Raw genomic sequence first — 17211 nt, forward strand, 5'->3', positions numbered from 1 at the left:
ACAAATGGGAAGTGAGAAAATGGAAGCCTGTGAGAGACCATCCTCCAAGAGAACAGAGAAGGGGGGAGCAGAGTGAGGTGTGGGGTGAGCAGCTCTTTCCATAGGGGAGAGCAGCTTTCATTTATGAACTCTGTCCTAAGCAGCCCAGTGTACAACCGGCTCTTTAGGCAGCGGATACCGAAACCCCTGGCTTTGTGTTATTAAGGGCCCATGCAGAGCATGTCCCCTTCATCCACGCAAGCTACATACAAAACCAGGGTTGAGGTTAAAAAGTTTGCTTTCCAAACTGGGATGCCAGAGACTAGATAGAAGATGTGCTAATATAATGGTTTTGGCCCTGCAGAATCCTCTCCCTGACACATGGACCCCTATGAGGTGACACAGCAGCTGCGCTATCCTGTGAATAGCCCTTGGGACCTGCTGCCCACCACTACGTCAGAAGACAGCTCTAAAGGGAGAGGGTAGTGGAGGTGACACACCTGACGGCCTACAGTGGAACCAGGTAAAGCTGAAGGATTGCGAGCGGGTGGCTGGGAGGACGCAGTGACCCTCTAGCCACGGCACTAATGGGCCGTGCAGTCTCACCTGGTCTAGAAGCATCACCGAGGATTTGATGATCTCACGCCATTTTTGTAGCTCTGAGTCATGATACTTCTGCTGCGATTCTAGTAACTGGGCCCATTCTGTCTGAGATTGGGGTAACCTGTCAGGCAGAATATGAGCAAGAGTGAATCTAGGGAAACTGAGTTCAAGGGGGAGCGTGTAGATTGTATCATTTTGTCTAATCTTTTCACCCTAAAGGGGCAGGTTTTCTTGAGCAATGGTGCCTTTAAATGTGCTTAGTATTTTCCTAAATTGGATACCAATGTCACTCCATCTTAACCATGGTAATTAATTAATAGCAAAGATGTGCCTTTTGCAGAACTTACTGTAACGCAGGTGGAACTGAAGGCCCATTTGCCAGAGGCGAACGTGTATACTGAAAGATGGCACCGTGGCCATCCATGGGCAATAACGCAACGCGATGCTGTGGGACAGGTAGCCCTCTACAGTTTCTGTGTTTTGATTTTTTTTGAGATGTGCTGTGTCAGTCTTTATTTAATACAAGGCTTTCTCTTCATTTTGAGTAATAGCAGCACTTGCTCTCTTTTTAATAGCAGGTAAGTCCAGGTATCAAACCCCTCCAGTTAATGCTCCAGAACAGGACTGGAGGCTGCTGAGTGGAGCAGAACCAGGGCAGATGCAAGCACTCAAGGCACTGATGGGAGGATCACAGGGACTGCCTGCCCAGAGCTGCCACTCAGGGCCATGTGACAGGCCTCGGGCAGGCGGTGGAGCTTGGCTGGGCCAAGGCAAGGACACATCTCGGTCGAGGAGAGCGACACAAGGAGCGGAGCGACGAGGAGCAGAGTCAAGGCTGTTAGCGCTGCAGCTGGCATCAGCAGGAAGGCACAGCACCCCCCTCTGCCCTTTTCTCCTGAGACGTATGGCTCTTTACTTTTGCATGCCCCCTGTTTAGATCGCTGTTGTGCTTTTTCTAACGTAGCCAAAAGTCTTTCCTACTTTGTCTTCTGCTTACCTCTTTGGGCTTTGCTACTACTTTCTAACATAGCTGAATCCCTCCTCTCAGGCTACAGTAGAGATTTTCAGGCCTCCTTTATGAAGTCCCTGTGGTAGTGAGAGGTCATCTGCAACTACAATCATAGAATCATTAAGGTTGGAAAAGACCTCCACGATCATCTAGTCCAACCATCAACCCAACACCTCCCTGCCTACTAAACCATGTCCCGAAACTCACTTCCTGGGTAAGTTCCTGCTTTCTCCCTGGCAATGCAATGTAATCAATCATCTGACTTATTCCCCTCTTACCTTAGCAAACGGGCAGAGTGGGGGGCTGCTGCCACGCTAACTGCCTTGATTCTGCGCCTCACATCGCTCTCCTGGACTGAGATTTGTCCTCGCCTCAGCCCAGCCCAGCTCCACTGCCTGCCCGAGGCCTGTCACATGGCCCCAAGTGGCAGCTCTGGGCAGACAGTCCCCGTGATCCTCCTGTTGGAGCCTTGAGTGCTTGCATCTGCCCTGCTCAGCTGGCTCCAGACCTGGAGCTAAAACAAAGAAATGTTAATTAAGCATGACAGTAAAAAAACAACACAAGTAAAAAAACAGACCCGCTCTCCCTATGGTCAATAATCCTAGTCTCTAATAAGTAACACTCTGCTACTACTAAAGACTGCTTTCCTTCTCTGAGTGCAGGGGCTACATACTTAGGATTGGTACGCTTAGTCTGGGGGAGTGCTGACTGCCCCTGCCCACAGAGAACCTAAGTCTCAGTAGAACCAGATATGGAAAAAAAAGTCTTCTGAGCCTCAAACAGAATGCTTCTGAGCACACCTGGCCTCTGTGTAGATGCGTTCCCTCTACTTCCAACAGCAATCACGCGTGCAACACAATGAAGTTACCTGTTATACAGGGGAAGAGAGCTACCCGTGTAATTCCAGTACATGCACATTACAAGAAGCATACAAACAGCATGTAAGTCAATCCTATACTTAAATACTATAGTGTAGTGGTCCAAATATCTTCCTCTGGCACTCCTGATATTTAAAGCAGGCAAAATTACTTCATGTATCTATCCATGGGAAAGTAGCAGGGCTATTATGGGGAAAATAATAATCCCTTCCCTAATGAGGAGAAATGAGAAAGCCTGTAACATGAGACAAATCATGCAAAAAAGTCATCATGATGGTAGCATGTGGCTACAGATCCTTCAAGTCAAACCCAACTTAGCAAGGGAGTAACTGCAACCACACAGAAGTACAGCCAGAAAGGGGACAAAAACACCCTAGCAAAGTGGACTCGGGATGTTCTCAACTGCTGAAAATAGAGAAGAGACTATTCACAGGCTGGATACCTAGCACTTACGTACTCAAAAAAAAGCATTCACAACACAAAATTGCTGGCTATTGTTATAAACAAACAACTATGGGACATCAGGTCACCCACTGCAAATGCCGTCTACAAAAGGTGCTCTGGAACTGCAGACTGGCAGGTCCGCCTTTGACCCTAGACAAGATGAGGAAGGCTATATAATAAAGACCGAGCCCAACAATAAATTCAGTCTGGTTGGAGGCTTTCAGCAAAAGGAAATGGGGAAATGCTGCCATAGAGCCTTACCTATCTCAGCACACACAGTGGACGCTATACTGAAATAACAGGATGTCCAAAAAGCCTTGGACAAGGTTCCATGCTACCAATTATCAAAGAAACTAAGTCAATCTGCAATCACACTTCACTGCTTACCATCTAGTACCGCCAGGGAATGCTTAGGTCGTTAAGGAGCACCCTGTGTCCTCCCAGTGATCGCTCTAACAACTTGCTGATATCTGGACCCACACCTTTCAAAACACTTGCCTAACAGTTGTGTGTCACAGGCCCAAATTCTCCTCTGAGTACAAAGGGTTCTTTCCAAGACACTGCTTTTCATACACAGGGAAGTTTAGCCATCAAAGCAGGGGAGGTGACAACCTTGGCCCAAGACTGCAAAACATTTATTTGTACAGCATCCTCTGTTACATGGGATGCTGGGAAGAAGCAGAGGTTGCCTTAACTTGCTGACTTCCGCTGCAACTGTTCAGCAGTTTCAGATCTGGAAATGCTGATGGCCCCACAGCTTCAGCTAACTACCTGCTTCATCTGTTTTACAAAAAAGTAATCTACAAGAGAGTGCACGGCGTTGCTGTTCTGGGAAAGCCTCTAACAACCATAGGAAACATTCAAGAAGAGGCAACGACAAAGCAGGTGTGACAATACCTTTCCTGTAGCCGCAAGCCCTGCCATGCCGTGAGCGTCTGCGTAGTATATTCCAACATCCAGAGTTTGTAGAACAGCATCATATTGAGAATGACCAGCAGCACCAGACTGGAAATAAAGAAAACAGTCAGTTGACTAGGAGCACTTCATAGCCCATTGCCTGCCAATCACACCTGGGAAAATGCCCAAGGCTGTAAGAAGGCGTCTGGGGCCCAGGTCCACGCTGTATGTGCAGGAATTTAATCTGAGTAAGGGCCAGGTGATCAGAACCCAAAACTTCACCTCGTGAGAGAAATGTGTGAGAGACAGGAGGACAGACAGACAGAAAGACAGGGATGATGGATCAGACAGAACAGGTTGGATGAGCAGATGTGCTGAATGCAGAAAAGGAGGGAAATGGGAGAGTAAAGAGGTAAAAAAAGAGAGAGACAGTACCTGAAACAGATCCTAATGGGAGCAGGGAAGAGAAAAGACGGAGTAGCTGCAGGTTAGAAACAGACTGACACAGAACAGCAGAAACTGGGCTGAGTGGAGCAGGCTCAGAGACAGTGCAGAAGATATATGGGGGGGGGGGGGGGAGAGAGAGAAGAAAGGCACAGTGGGAAGAGAGGCAAGAAAGACAAATAACCACGTGCCTGCAATTAATGGTGAAATTCGCTCAGCAAAAGAGGAGCTGTGTGTAGCTCTCGTGGACAAGCCCAAAGCGCACCCACGCAGGGCACTGTCTGACACATAATGCCTGTTGCAGCCTGCATGCATCCAGCCTTACCCACTCCTACCGCACCAGGCGATGGGAACATCACCGCAGGCCACCCTGCAAACCAGTTGCTTTGACCGGATCCTGTACCGCTCCTCTCACCCCTCCCACTGCTGCGCATGCGCATTTCTGCTCCTCCCATCAGCCACGGTCAGGGAATAGATTCCAAAATAACACGCTCGTGCCTGTCTCTGAATAGTGCAGCTATTTTGCTGGAAGAATGGCCCACTATCACCCAATTCAGTCAGGCAGATGGCAAGTGGCCAGAGGAGCATTCTGAAAACACTATGGAGGGCTCTCTGACCACTCCGCCAAGCTAGTAGCCTGTCTGGAGAGATTGTCATAAAGCTTTTGTGCCTTCCTGCCCAAATTTTTAGCTGCATCTCACCTGTCTAGATGCAGAAGATAGCACAAGGCTATCTTCTCATCATTACGTGACCTTACTTACCATTACAGCAACTAGCTGGGTTGCTGCTGCAAACCTCTGCGGTCTTTATCCCCACTGGGAAAAGGAAACGCAGAAAGGAGCTCAATTTGAAAAGTAACCTCAGCTTCTTCCCGCCTCACTAAAAGGTGGGTGCAGCTTAAGAAAAGAATGAGCCTGAGTTCTGCTGTTCCTCCAGGGTTAACAGCATGCTTCCATTTCCCCAAGTGATGAAAAAACCTGCCATATCTGGATTGCTCCTTTAGACTGTACCGCTTCACAGCACCTGCCCAGCAACCACTGCAGCACTAACCCATGAAAGCTACACGTTCTCAGCCCAAGAGGCAGAGAAACAGTAAATAGGCTAAGGTTTAGGCATAAAGCCACAGGGGTACAAGGGGCCCATACCCAGTGCACATCCAGCCCAGTCCAAGACTAGCAACTGTGAAAGGTGGTGGCAGAAAAGGGACCCAAACCACATGTAGTTCTTGCTGCTGAACTAGTGAAATCATGCCAATCTCTCTTGCTTTGTGTGTTTCTACCCTTATTTTGCAGAAATCATCTCTAAATGGTCCAGCTTCTTTCTGAGATGGTATCTCTCGTCAAAATCGCTGCCCAGGACCAGACCCAAATAGTTTTTGCCAGACCGGAGGAAAGAAGTAACAGACAGACTCCTCACACACACTGAGTCCTGTTGTGATAGCACAGTAACTCCCAGAGAGCTTTGCATGGTCATCTTTCACGATAACAGCTAGTTTGTCGGCAGACTACATTAAATGACTTCTTTTAAATTAAAAAATCCCCCCAGTTTCTAGATGTCATTGAAAATCTCCAAACTGAGTCCCTGAAATAAAAAAGACTCCTTCTACTTGTTGGATTTCTTCTGACTCCCCTCTCCTTGCACAGCTGCCCCTCGCCTTGCTTGCCACTATCAACGTTGCCTGTGTCCCAGACAGTATAGCTGACCTGCATTTAGGACTCCCAGAAACACACAGGTCCGTGCAGCCCGTGTTTGGTTAAAACAAGGTCAAAACTGAGGGGAAGGGAGAGACTTGGATAAAATAAGATCCAGAACCTACAGAGCCAGATCAGTGGCCAGCTAAGTACTGGCAAAAGCTAGGATCTAGCCGGACAAAACAGCTGATGGGGCATCTGGGGGAAACGGTAATGAATTCTTTTCTGCCCTGACATTGCTTCTCTCTCCTCTGTGCTGCACAAAGTTTGGGACCAGAGAGGAATACGAGAGAGGAAAAACCGGCACAGGGGAGCACAGAACACCAGAAACACGTAAGGACCAAAGTTGTTTAAAGGCTGACCGTGAAGGAAACCAAAAAAATCACTTACACAAAACTGATGACAAGGAGCAGCTTGGAGACACTCTGCAGGTGGAAGCCGCTGGGGCTTTCCTCAGGGATGTGCCGTGTCTGAGTGGAACCTGAGAAGACAGATGCGTTTAGGCTAGGAAATGCTGTCCGATGGGGAGGGCAACCCTTTTCCCTCTCCCCACCCCTCCATCTCGCTCAGACAATCATAATGCATCCTCCCTGGCACCCTCTTCCCATTAACCCTCCGTGAGCAAAGCTCCAGTTTCTCTCCAGAGGCACCCATCTCTCCATCCCCAAGCATGAGGAGTCTGCAGTTCCTTACCTGCCACATGCTTGATTCGATGTGCAACCTCCTCATCCGTGGGGGTGGTGACGGGACTCAGCACCTCCTCCAAGTGTGGCACCCGCAGATGGGCATGGGCCCGTTTCCTACGGCGCACGGTCGATTGCTTGCTCACTTTCTCTTTGGGGGATTGTCTGTGGACCTCAGCCAGGTACGTGCTCTCGGTTTTGGTCAGTTCACTCTCTGCAGAGACAGCAAGGGAAAGCATTTGATAGAAGTGGCACTGGCCTTGCAGAGATACAGATTTAAGCCCTCTAATGGCACAGCTGCTGGGCCATAGAAGTTGGCAGGCTCTAAGAGGCCCACGCCAGAGGACGCACTACACATCCCTTACACCTTTTCCCAAACCCTGAGCCCAAAGTGCCTGCGTTCCTGCCAGAGGGCAGGATTTGATGACCTGATTAATTCCAGCAAGTGCTACCAACGCTGTATAAGCCACTCTGAGGTCTGACCCCCAGTAGGCTGGCAGCAAGTATTACACCATCACGCTGCCCGCTTGCAGGAAGGCATGCATAAACTATGGGAGGTGCGACTGTTCGTGGGTCATTACCGCAGCTCCAGTCATTGCCACTCTTACCCAAATGACGGAAATAATCTTCTAGGCCGCTCCAAAAATTCTTCTCAATGAAGGATTTCACCAGCCCCCAAGGCTGTTTCCTGTAACGTAACTCTGTGGAAACCCTGGGTGAAGAAAGGAAAGTCGTTCTCCCAATTTTGCTTCCTGGAGGCGATGTCAATACACTATCCTTTGTCAATGTAAACATGAGAAATAATCATGCACACTGTTATTTCTGGAATGCTCTCAGCCCTTTGTGTTTCTCGAGGAGAAGCGTTGCATGAAAAGTCCTTCCAAAGGCAGTGGCAGGAAGGCCTCAAGAGAGCCTCCCCCCGAGAGGGGACTCCCGAGACCTTTGGGCACGTGGCAGGCAGACTTACTGAAGTCAAACACAAAAGCCTGGTACCAAATTCCTCTGCTTGTCCCCCCCAAGCATGTCTCAGAGGCACAGTCTCTGGAAGTATGTCCTGTTGCTTATCACATGTAGTTGATTGTGTGTGACAACTGGCCCTGCAAACCACTGCTCCCAAGAAGGGGGCAAGAAAAGTCTGTAAATCCTCTCCCTGACCCAGCTGTAACTCCTCTGCGTCGGGTCTATGGTTTGCTCGATGTCGCCACAGCAGGCAGCTGTCCCTACGGTAACTCTTCATGACAGGAGTGTTCTGGCAACAGGATAAAGAAATAAGGCTAAGTTCTCCCCAAGCCCTTCTAACACACCAAGCAGCAGAACTCCCACCCAAAGGTGACCTTTCATCGTCAGTAAAGCTCTTTATCCCACAAGAAGTGTACCTGAGTCGGCTTTTGTTTCTGGCAACACGAGTCAACGTGTAGCGGTTAATGGTGTAGAAATAATCATGGTAGGGGACGTCGTGAGTTAGCACCTCTGCATCTATGACATAGCACTCGCTTTCTTGGCTGGCTTTGTACATTGTCTGCATAAAAGACAGCATGCAAGGCAACTATTAGTCTGGTTAGGACACAGCTTTGACAGATCGGCACCTTCACTAGCACTTTACAAAAACAGCTCTACCACAAATACGAGACCACACCCATGCCCGAGCCCCATCCCTGCAATTTTTCCGTGAACAGCTCACCTTTAAGGGAAGGCACGCTCGAGGAAACCAAGTGTTTCACTCAGATGTTTCCCAAGGGCACATTTCAAAAGGTGCATTCAGTTCCAGCAGCTCAACCTCTGGCATTTTGTATTAAAGACGTAGTTATGTACTCTGCCACGTGAGGACCAGTTCTTTGGGACCTTTGCAAGCATTACCTCTTCTCATTAAACTGATGTCTGGCTTGTCAGGGAGCAACCTGATCTAAAATCAGAGGTGGCCCTGCTTTGAGCAGAGGTCCTTTCTAGCATAAATTATTCTGCGATTCTAAACACCATAAGAAGATGTCAATTACTTCTTCTAAGCGCTTCTGATCTGCTTCCTTCTTTGCCCCAGAACAAACCTCACAAAGGGGACAGACAGTGTTAACTGCAGATCCATGTGCAAAAGTATGGCTTTTCTTACAGACTATTTCCACTTACCTCTGCAGCGAGAACACAGCAAAGTGCGCCTTGGTGGTTGGCCCCAAACTCAGAATAAAATAGGCCACGTCCTTGCTTGCCTGAAAGCATACTGTTCCCTTTGCCCATCACTTTGCTCTTCCCTTTTCTTTCTCTTATCTTCCCTGCACACGGTCTTTGCTTCTGAACAGCACGCTTCATCCCATCCTGACAAGGTACACCTTGCCGCTGGGATTCTCCTCTCCCCGAAATGTAATGCTCAGACACCCCATCTTTTCTTGGCTCCCTCTTAGTATTCCCTCAAGCTAACTCTCAGTATTTACCTTTGGCCACTTGAACCTATCTCTGGACACAGGAGGAGGCTCTTCCTCCCTCTCTAGCTGCAGCCCCTACTAGATACAGCTAGGCTGGCTCTTCCCAGCACATTGCAGATGCTCCCCTTTTTTACCTTTTTAAACAGGTCGTCTAATTGTCCTCACCAGTAATAAAAAAGAAAGCCTGGACATCTCTATGTAGAGCTATGAGAAGGACTGTCCAGTCAGTCAGTATCTGACTTCCTTGTGCCCTGCTCATGAATAACATCTGCTGGACTGACCGCAGCTCAGAAAACACCAGTATGGGTGACAAACACAGTTGTTAGAATGTGCTGGCTGGTTTACAAGCTCATCTGCTTTTGCTGGAAAATTTACGGTCCTTTCCTTGCAACGCAATCCAGTGCAAGCGTAAGATCAGCTATTCACGTACGCAGTGATACTGGGTAGCAAGTTAATACAAGAAAAATGTGTAAAGGAAAATGGATAGGGAGAAAGAGAACATGCAGAGCAGCATGCCCAAGACAAAATAAATCACAGATCTGTTTCTACAAAGCATTACACCCCTTCTCCTCTTTCACATACCTGCGTCTCAGTGACAGTGGCAGTTTTGGGGGCCAGAGGGTTGGTGAGGGTAATGGTATACAAGATCACTCTGGTCTGATTGCCATTTTCTTCCTTCTTCCAGGGATGAAAGATAATATCTGAGAGGACAAAACAATATTCCATTCAAGTAACTGGAGAGGGATCTTGGGTCAGTTCCCTAGGGAAAGGCATAACCATATAACCAAGCTCAGGACAGTATTTCCTTCCTGCTTAGCTGCAGAAGTACTAGAGCTCAACTGAGTGTGAAAGAAAGGTCTCCTGTACTAAATGTGAATACTTTCCCCTCTTTCAAGTGCAGGGAAAGGGGGAGAGGCTGGGGACGTATCTCCTTCAGCAAACCTACAGTTACAGGGAAAGGAGGACTACAGCATGCCAAGAGACACTCTCTTTGCATCGTCAACTGCACAGTCCGTGCCAGTGCCTGGTGTGGAGCTAGAAGAGCTTTTTCTTCACACTGTTAAGCCTTGAACACAGGATCAGGCCTTAGCTGAAGTTAAAAAATAAAAGTCTGCTTCTTCCATAAACTTAGATCCAGCTCTTAGAAAATAAAACTAGATAGCCAAACAAGGCTGGCTCTACCTGCTTTTGATTACTGTCAGTACAGACTACAGCCATCGCAAGATCTGCTCAGAATATTACCCGATCCCTCTACCATCAGGCAAAGTTACACCTCCAAGGCATGTGCCAAGACCTTCCTTCTCTACAGGCCTATGCACCTCGCAAGGAACGCAGCCTCCGTCAGTGACTGGGCTTTGCCATCAGCAGCTTACCAGAGAACCGGCGCTGCTCCATTAAGTCTCTCTGGAACTGGGAGTCCGTGAAAAGCAAGTCGTACAGTTTGTCCACGCTGAAGTTGAACACTTCATTCACATACTGACGGCCGTTCAGATCCTCATAAAAGGCCTGGACTTCCCCTGTAGGGAAACAGGCCCACAAGCCCCAGCCATGATCTTCCATGCCAATATCAGAGGCTGTGCTTTCACAGTACCTGGACCTTAGTATTTTACTTTGTGAAGAAGGAACCCAAAGAACGTGCTTCTAACCCTTTTCCTCCACTGATCCCAGGACAACAGCTGGAACGTCAGAAGGGGTAATTAACTACATGGGTTCTTTTAGGGACATCCTTCCAAATACCCCACACATTCACCTTCTGTGGCCCAGGATGGGAATTCTTTGCATCTTTTGAACTCTTAGGGTCCAGAAAAGGAATTCAATATTTGCCGCTCCAGTCCCTCACTGGAAAGGATGGGGGAAGGCTGAAAGCAACACCGATGGAACGGCCCTTCCCCACATACCTTCATCATGGGTCTCTGACGAGTCACTGAGCTCAGTGGGAATGTCTTCGTTGTCATTGAAGTCTAGGGAAGGGGAGTTCACAGGCCCGATGATCTCTATCTTCTCTCCCATGATATTTGCAATGCCGAGGTCTTTTTCCACAGGACTCTCCACCACTGCCTCCTCTTCTTCTGGTAGCACTCCATCAAACTGCAACAAGAAGAGAGCATAATGAGGGCAAGATCAGCACCTGGAAACTGGGGGTTATTTCTGAAAACTTTTCATCTGTGGGCCAATTTTCATACCTTTGAACACTCAGCCTCAACATGTCTGGAAATTAAATAATATAGAGAGGAGGAAGGTTACCATACGGTGTTTGTAAAACACATGGACATATTAGATCACCTCCTCTCAAAGAACCACATACAGTTCAAGCTTGGGACATACACAAGGCTTTTTGTTTGTTCAGACAAGAACACAAACGATACTGGTTTTGCCCCCAGACAAGCCCTATACAGCTAGGAAAATCTGAGGTTATACCTAAACAAGGTCTGCTCTGCTGTAATACTGTGAAGGCACACACAGTTTCCTAGGGAATAACTGAAGGCAGAGAAGAAATTATAACCCTTTTATCTCCAACACTCCATGTCTTTTAATCTGAAAGTATAGAAAGGAGAACGCCCTTGCTGCTGAGAGTCCCAGTTTACTGGCTTTTAGGACAGGCACACTTTGCTCACTCTTTCTTGGCCAAATGCCACGCTCACAGATACCACTGAGTCGAGGACTGTGGTCAGCTGCAGTGGAAGAGGAGCTGCAGGGTAAACAGTTACCTCGTACATTCAAGGACCTCCAGCTGGATCCCAGAGAAAAGGATTACTGCTCCCACCGCAACGGAGGAAAAACACTTACCGAGGCTGGCGCTTCACTGCTTCCCGTAGATGTCAACGTGCTGGCAGTGACAGATTTCTTTGGCAGCTGAGGGCTAGCTTCTGGCTTGGCCTCCATGCTGCTTTTTGAGGAGCTGTCGTTGACTTCATTCTCTTCCACGGGGATTTCTTCACAGTAGCTGAGACGCCACAGAGAACACAGGTTTTTATGTTTACCCCTCTCAGTACAGCTACAACTGGACACACAGAGCAAGTAAGAATACTTCTATGAAGTTTCCAGTCTGGCCGGAAGCAGAAATGGCTCAGTGCAGGGAAGATCAAGCCCAAACTTTTCAAGTGTTTATACACAGACTGACAAGCATCAGCACTTTCTGATCACGTAATACGCTGACTGGCCTTGTCACTGGGATGCTTTGGCATTTACAGAATTGCTCATCTAGCTCACCAAGTAGAGAGGCAGGCATTTCAGTCCCTACTGACTTCCATGAGGAAATGGTGCGCTTTCAGCTTTTCAGACATTACACATTTAAGGACAAACAACTGGCCAGAACCCAGAATCTCTCACCAGGGTTCACTCAAACAAACAACAGTTTGAGGTATGCAATGTATCAGGACTCCTGCTCTCTTGAGGCCATCTTTTCTTCATCGCAGGCAGATTTTACTCCTCCTCACTCACCCCATTGTGTTGAAGTCATCATCAGGAGGCACATAGTCTTCATCATCACTGGTCAGACCCAGCTCGTTGCCGTAACACTGGTGGACAAAGTGCCAGAGCTCCTTTGGACAGAGAGGCTAAAAGAGGGAGCAGAGAACAGCATACGTTTTCACCTGAGAATACTCAAATATAATGAATTTTTGGAACTACCATTGCCAGGAGTGGTACCATTACAAGGTGGATTGTGTGTTACTGGCAGGCTGGCCCAGCTCCGTGCTGGCTAAGGGCTGCGGCCGTATGTATCCTTATATTATTAGGCCAAGCTGGCTTAGAGATTGTTCCCATCAAGCAATAAGAGGCCCTTTCACCAAGTAGGCCTTCACCATCAGCCCAGGTTCTGCCCTAAAATCGGACTTTGTTATTTTTCCGTGCCAGAATCTCATGTTACTTAAGACTATCAGAAAGCCAACGTGAGGCTACACCAGAGCAGCACACAAAATGAGATCTTCCGCTACTACAGTGTTGTGCATGTAATAATGTAAGCAGTAAACTTGCATTTCCCTCCACATGCGTTTTCCCCGCCTCTTCTGCTGTGCCTTCATTTAATGTCTCCTACTATACCAAATCCCAACGCCTTATGAGGTTTTGTCCCCTCCAAGTTTGTTTAAATTAAAGCTGCCTAAAGACTTACAGCTGCAGGGAGAACGATCTAAAACAGCGACAAAGAAAAACATTTTCTGTTGCAGTTTAAAATCAAAAAGAGTTTGTCTCACCAGATACTATTGTGAAAAGCTTGTATGTACTTCCAGTTAAAAAGAGAAAATGAATTCTCGAGACTGTTCACAAAAGCCCAGCTTTTTAGGGATGCAGGTCAGCTGATCCCCATATGACTGCGTTCTGAGGTTCTTAAGAAATGGGGAAGGAGAACTCATGATTGAAATACGTGGTACAGGGATGAAAAGGGATGGATTTTTACCCACGAGAAATTTATGACCAATGACAAAGATTTCTTGGTAATGAGGGAAAACAAATCTAGCGAACTCTTTCTGAGTTGCTGACTTGAACTTCTTCCCATAGTTACTGCAAGGGATAAGGCAGGAAATTTTTAATCTAGCTCCCAAAAGTAGCAATCAAAAGCATGGGAAAAAACCTCTAATGAGAAACTGTTATCCAGAAAAATGTCTAATTCTGTTTCACCTTCTTCCCACGTATGCACTCGAATCCACATGTCTTATCAGGAAAAACGGACTAGGTTCTTTCTCCCTCTCTCCTGCCAGGCATGGATCCTACATTTGGAAAAAGAGCTCTGGAAGTGTTTCCTGTCTTTATCACTCCATATCTCAGTTCCCATTTGCTTTGACCTTGAAACCAAGGGCACTGAATTTTGTTAGGAACTTCAAAAGGCTGATCCAATTACAGCATATGGTAGTAGCACAAGCTGCCCAATGCAAAGCGATCCTTTTGCATACTAAATACTATCCCGATTTTCAGGACAGGGTATTCTGAGTGCTTGATTACTTAAGCCTTCCAGTACGGTATGAACTCAAGCCAGAACATCTCGAAATGCTGGTAGTACTGTAACACCAGTTCATGAGTCTTACTCCCGCAGTGAGGCCAGAAATACTCAATGGACTGTGGAACAGATACTCAGATCAAATATAGGGTATATGGGGGCCTCTGGCATAGCAGGTGCACATCCCTGCTTTATTTTAAAATCCAACCCACTGAGCCCTTACCCAGTACACCCCCACCATTGCTCTCATTTGGTTTTGGGATGCCCTGAACACATGCTCTTTTTCTGTCCTATCTTCAACTCTACACTTCTGAAGCACAGACTTACTAAGAGCTTTGCCTGTGTGGTGAGCTATTTCTGTTGCATTTTGAACTGCTTTCTTCTCAGCTGTTTCACATGAATTACGGACCTCAAAAAAATTTCCTGAGACACATGCTTCCAAACCTCAGCAGAGGCAAAGTGGCATCTACTGTGTGTGCAAGACATGTCTGCACATAGACACAATTCCATGCGAAAAGAACTAATTGCACCTGCTGTCATGTACGTGCTCTGCCTGAACACATGTGCTTACTGTCCCTACGTCTTTTTATGCACATACATTAGTCACAGGTATTATGCTTCTGCATATATTCATCACCTCCCTTTCATCCCACCCCAACACTGAGGTGCTGGTCTCTGTACCTTGTCAAGAAGAGCATTCTGCCACAGTCTGAACATCATCATGTACGTCCTGTCTCGAGCCCCAAAGGAAGTAAAAAAGTGCTGAATGGGAAGAGATGGAGAGAAAAATCAGTCAGAAAAGGCCCAAAAAAGGGAAGAAGAGACAAGAGAGACAAGCCTGTTTGGATCACTTTCCAGCTACAGTTCACAGAAGGACTGAGCAAGCCATACAGCACAGCTGCTCAGTTCTCAGGCACAGACTGAAGCTCACGGAGGCCTCTCAAAGAGGCTGAGTGCCTCTCACCCAATGGAGTGAGTCTGAGCACAGAAACAGTTCCGTTAGAGATGTGCTACTATATAACCCGGATCTTCTACCTGGCCCCATGCCCCACATACGAGCTACACGTGTTCCAGATTCAGCCCAAGATCTGCTAAAGCTCTGCACCCAGCCCTGTCCCTTGGTGCTCCCTCCCAGGCCCCAGGTAGCACAAGCAGTTTGGAAAAACCCCACAACACACTTATATTCCGCTGCGCCTGACAGCCATAAGGGGTGGCCCCAGAGGTGGAGGTTTCAAGGATGTACCTTTTCAGTGTCAGTGCAAACTTGGATGGCATTAGGAATGAGCCGTGCTGTCTTTTCCTTGGTCATCGAGCAGATATCCTTCAAGCGAACTGTCAGCTACAGTCAGAGCCATGCAGAAAGGGGAAGGCAGAAAAAGAACACAGGTAAAGAGAGACACTGATGAGAAACATCAGACAACTGAAAGAGTGCTTTTAAAGCAATGCCAGCAAATATGCTGGCATAAAACACATGCTCAGTGCGGCAGTCTGACAGCCTTACCAGTGTCTCCCAACGGAAGATGTTGCTGTAAAAGCAGATCCAGTTTTCAGAGAGGTAGAGGCGGCCCTGCAGAAGAATGTCTCTTTGTAGCGCACATGAGTAATCTGTGGGTGGACAACAGGTGATAATTTAGGAGCACCAAAACCAGAAGACAGGACAGCCTAAAGGTGAGGATAAGCAGCAGCATCAAGAGAAGAAGCTACTCGACACAATCCTGCAGAAAGTCAAAGGCAGAGCCAGAAGGAACTGAGCCACAGCTACTGCTCTGTCCACTAGGCTATGATTCCTCCCAAGGGCACGTCACAGACAATCTCTCTTACTGACTGATGATCTTGCCTTATTAGCTGATCACTCTGTAGCATCCTATGTACTATTTCCAGATTTTAATCTGCCTTCTCCTTTTTGCCTTCTAGTGCCATTGTTCATTTCTCTCCCAGTTTAAGCATCCTAAACAATTTCTAATCCTCTATTAGGATGTGCATCTTTCAGCAGCATGAGACATGGTATGAGATCACCAGTTACATAAGATAAAAGAACAGATGCAATGCACTAGGCAGTCGCTAATCAGCTGCAAGGCCAAAGCCTAAATGCATATGGGAAGGGCAGTCATGTGTGAGTAGGGAGCATCAGGGATGCTAAAAAAAAGGGAAGCTCAGTGGCATGCACGTTGAGACATGCAATCCTGGCCAAATGAGGAAAGAGCTCAAACGCTAACACACTGTCAGGTTTGGGGGAGCACTGTGGAGGAAAACATGCTCCTCAAATCATAAGGGAACAGAGCCGTAGCTGATATAAATCAGCGTTGCTCTCCCTGAAGCAAAATGAATGAAACCCATTAGAAATCGTGAGGAGGGGTTCTGTCGGTGCACAAGAAAGACACAATGGGCTTGTTCCTTGGTGGCAATCTCTTTGAAGAAGAAAAAGCTGCATGCACGTGTGCTGGACTTCCTCCCCAAACCATGGGCCAGCACAACAGAGCACTGCACCAAGGGGCTGACCTTACCTACGATGAGGCGCTCCGTGTCAGGAAGCTGTTTGAAGAGTTTCCTGAAATCTTCATTCCGTTGTTTGTATGTTGGACTCAATACCTGCAAATAACAGAGTGCCTGTTAAAGAGAGGGGCAGGCATGAGTACAGATAAATGGAGTGGGAAAACAGGAACACCTTGGTAAGGAGAAGGGGGATCAGATGCACTTACAAAGCATGAGGCTAGGGGCTCCCATCACAGCAGACACACAGACGGGAGGATTTGGGATTTAGTGCATTAGGTGAGAAGAAGAGGAGAACCTGACTTGGAAGAGGAAGTGCAGAATAGAAGGGCTATACCCATACCTGCTAAGTAGCAACATGGAATCGCACGGAAGCTGTGGCTGCAGGAGAAATCTCTTTTCCTGCAATCCTAGACTGTACAAGGTATGACACATGCTCTGTGTGCAATGCATCAGTTAGCTGCCAATCCCCAGCTCTCCCTGGAACAGTGCAGCAACCCCAGAAAATAGGCACTTTAGTACAGCTGCAGCCCCGCCAGAGGAACCTGAGCAATCACTGTCATCAAGAGCTCAGGAATAATGCAGTCATCCCCGTTCCTCTCCCCATCAAGTGCTCCACCTGGCAGTCAGTGAACACACAACTACCCACTGGTATAGTCAGAACACTTCTGTGCGGCTCAGAAGAGGCTCTTGCAGGGACTCGACCATGTTTTGCGCTTATTCTGCAGACACTTGGCCTCATGGAA

General features: G+C 47.6%; 1 protein-coding gene across 10 annotated transcripts in view; it reads right to left on the reverse strand.

The window, feature by feature from the left end:
* GRAMD1B (GRAM domain containing 1B) overlaps positions 1-17211 on the reverse strand; it is a 143463-nt gene that overhangs the window by 6948 nt on the left and 119304 nt on the right. For 8 of the 10 annotated variants that reach the window (XM_072884354.1, XM_072884352.1, XM_072884353.1 and 5 more), the window contains 15 exons: positions 16480-16564; positions 15477-15580; positions 15219-15314; positions 14657-14737; positions 12484-12599; positions 11830-11986; positions 10941-11130; positions 10416-10559; positions 9625-9743; positions 8005-8147; positions 7237-7340; positions 6639-6842; positions 6336-6426; positions 3811-3918; positions 586-703 (listed from right to left, as the gene is read on the reverse strand). In XM_072884354.1, the coding sequence (XP_072740455.1) occupies positions 586-703; positions 3811-3918; positions 6336-6426; positions 6639-6842; positions 7237-7340; positions 8005-8147; positions 9625-9743; positions 10416-10559; positions 10941-11130; positions 11830-11986; positions 12484-12599; positions 14657-14737; positions 15219-15314; positions 15477-15580; positions 16480-16564 (1860 nt within the window). Of the gene's footprint in view, positions 1-581; positions 704-1579; positions 1695-1869; positions 2106-3810; positions 3919-6335; positions 6427-6638; positions 6843-7236; positions 7341-8004; positions 8148-9624; positions 9744-10415; positions 10560-10940; positions 11131-11829; positions 11987-12483; positions 12600-14656; positions 14738-15218; positions 15315-15476; positions 15581-16479; positions 16565-17211 lie in introns of those variants that run through there. The other 2 variants (XR_012045867.1, XR_012045868.1) reach the window with 2 other exon arrangements.

Source organism: Ciconia boyciana, chromosome 20 (genome assembly GCF_034638445.1).
Source record: "Ciconia boyciana chromosome 20, ASM3463844v1, whole genome shotgun sequence".
NCBI classification, from domain to species: Eukaryota; Metazoa; Chordata; class Aves; order Ciconiiformes; family Ciconiidae; genus Ciconia; species Ciconia boyciana.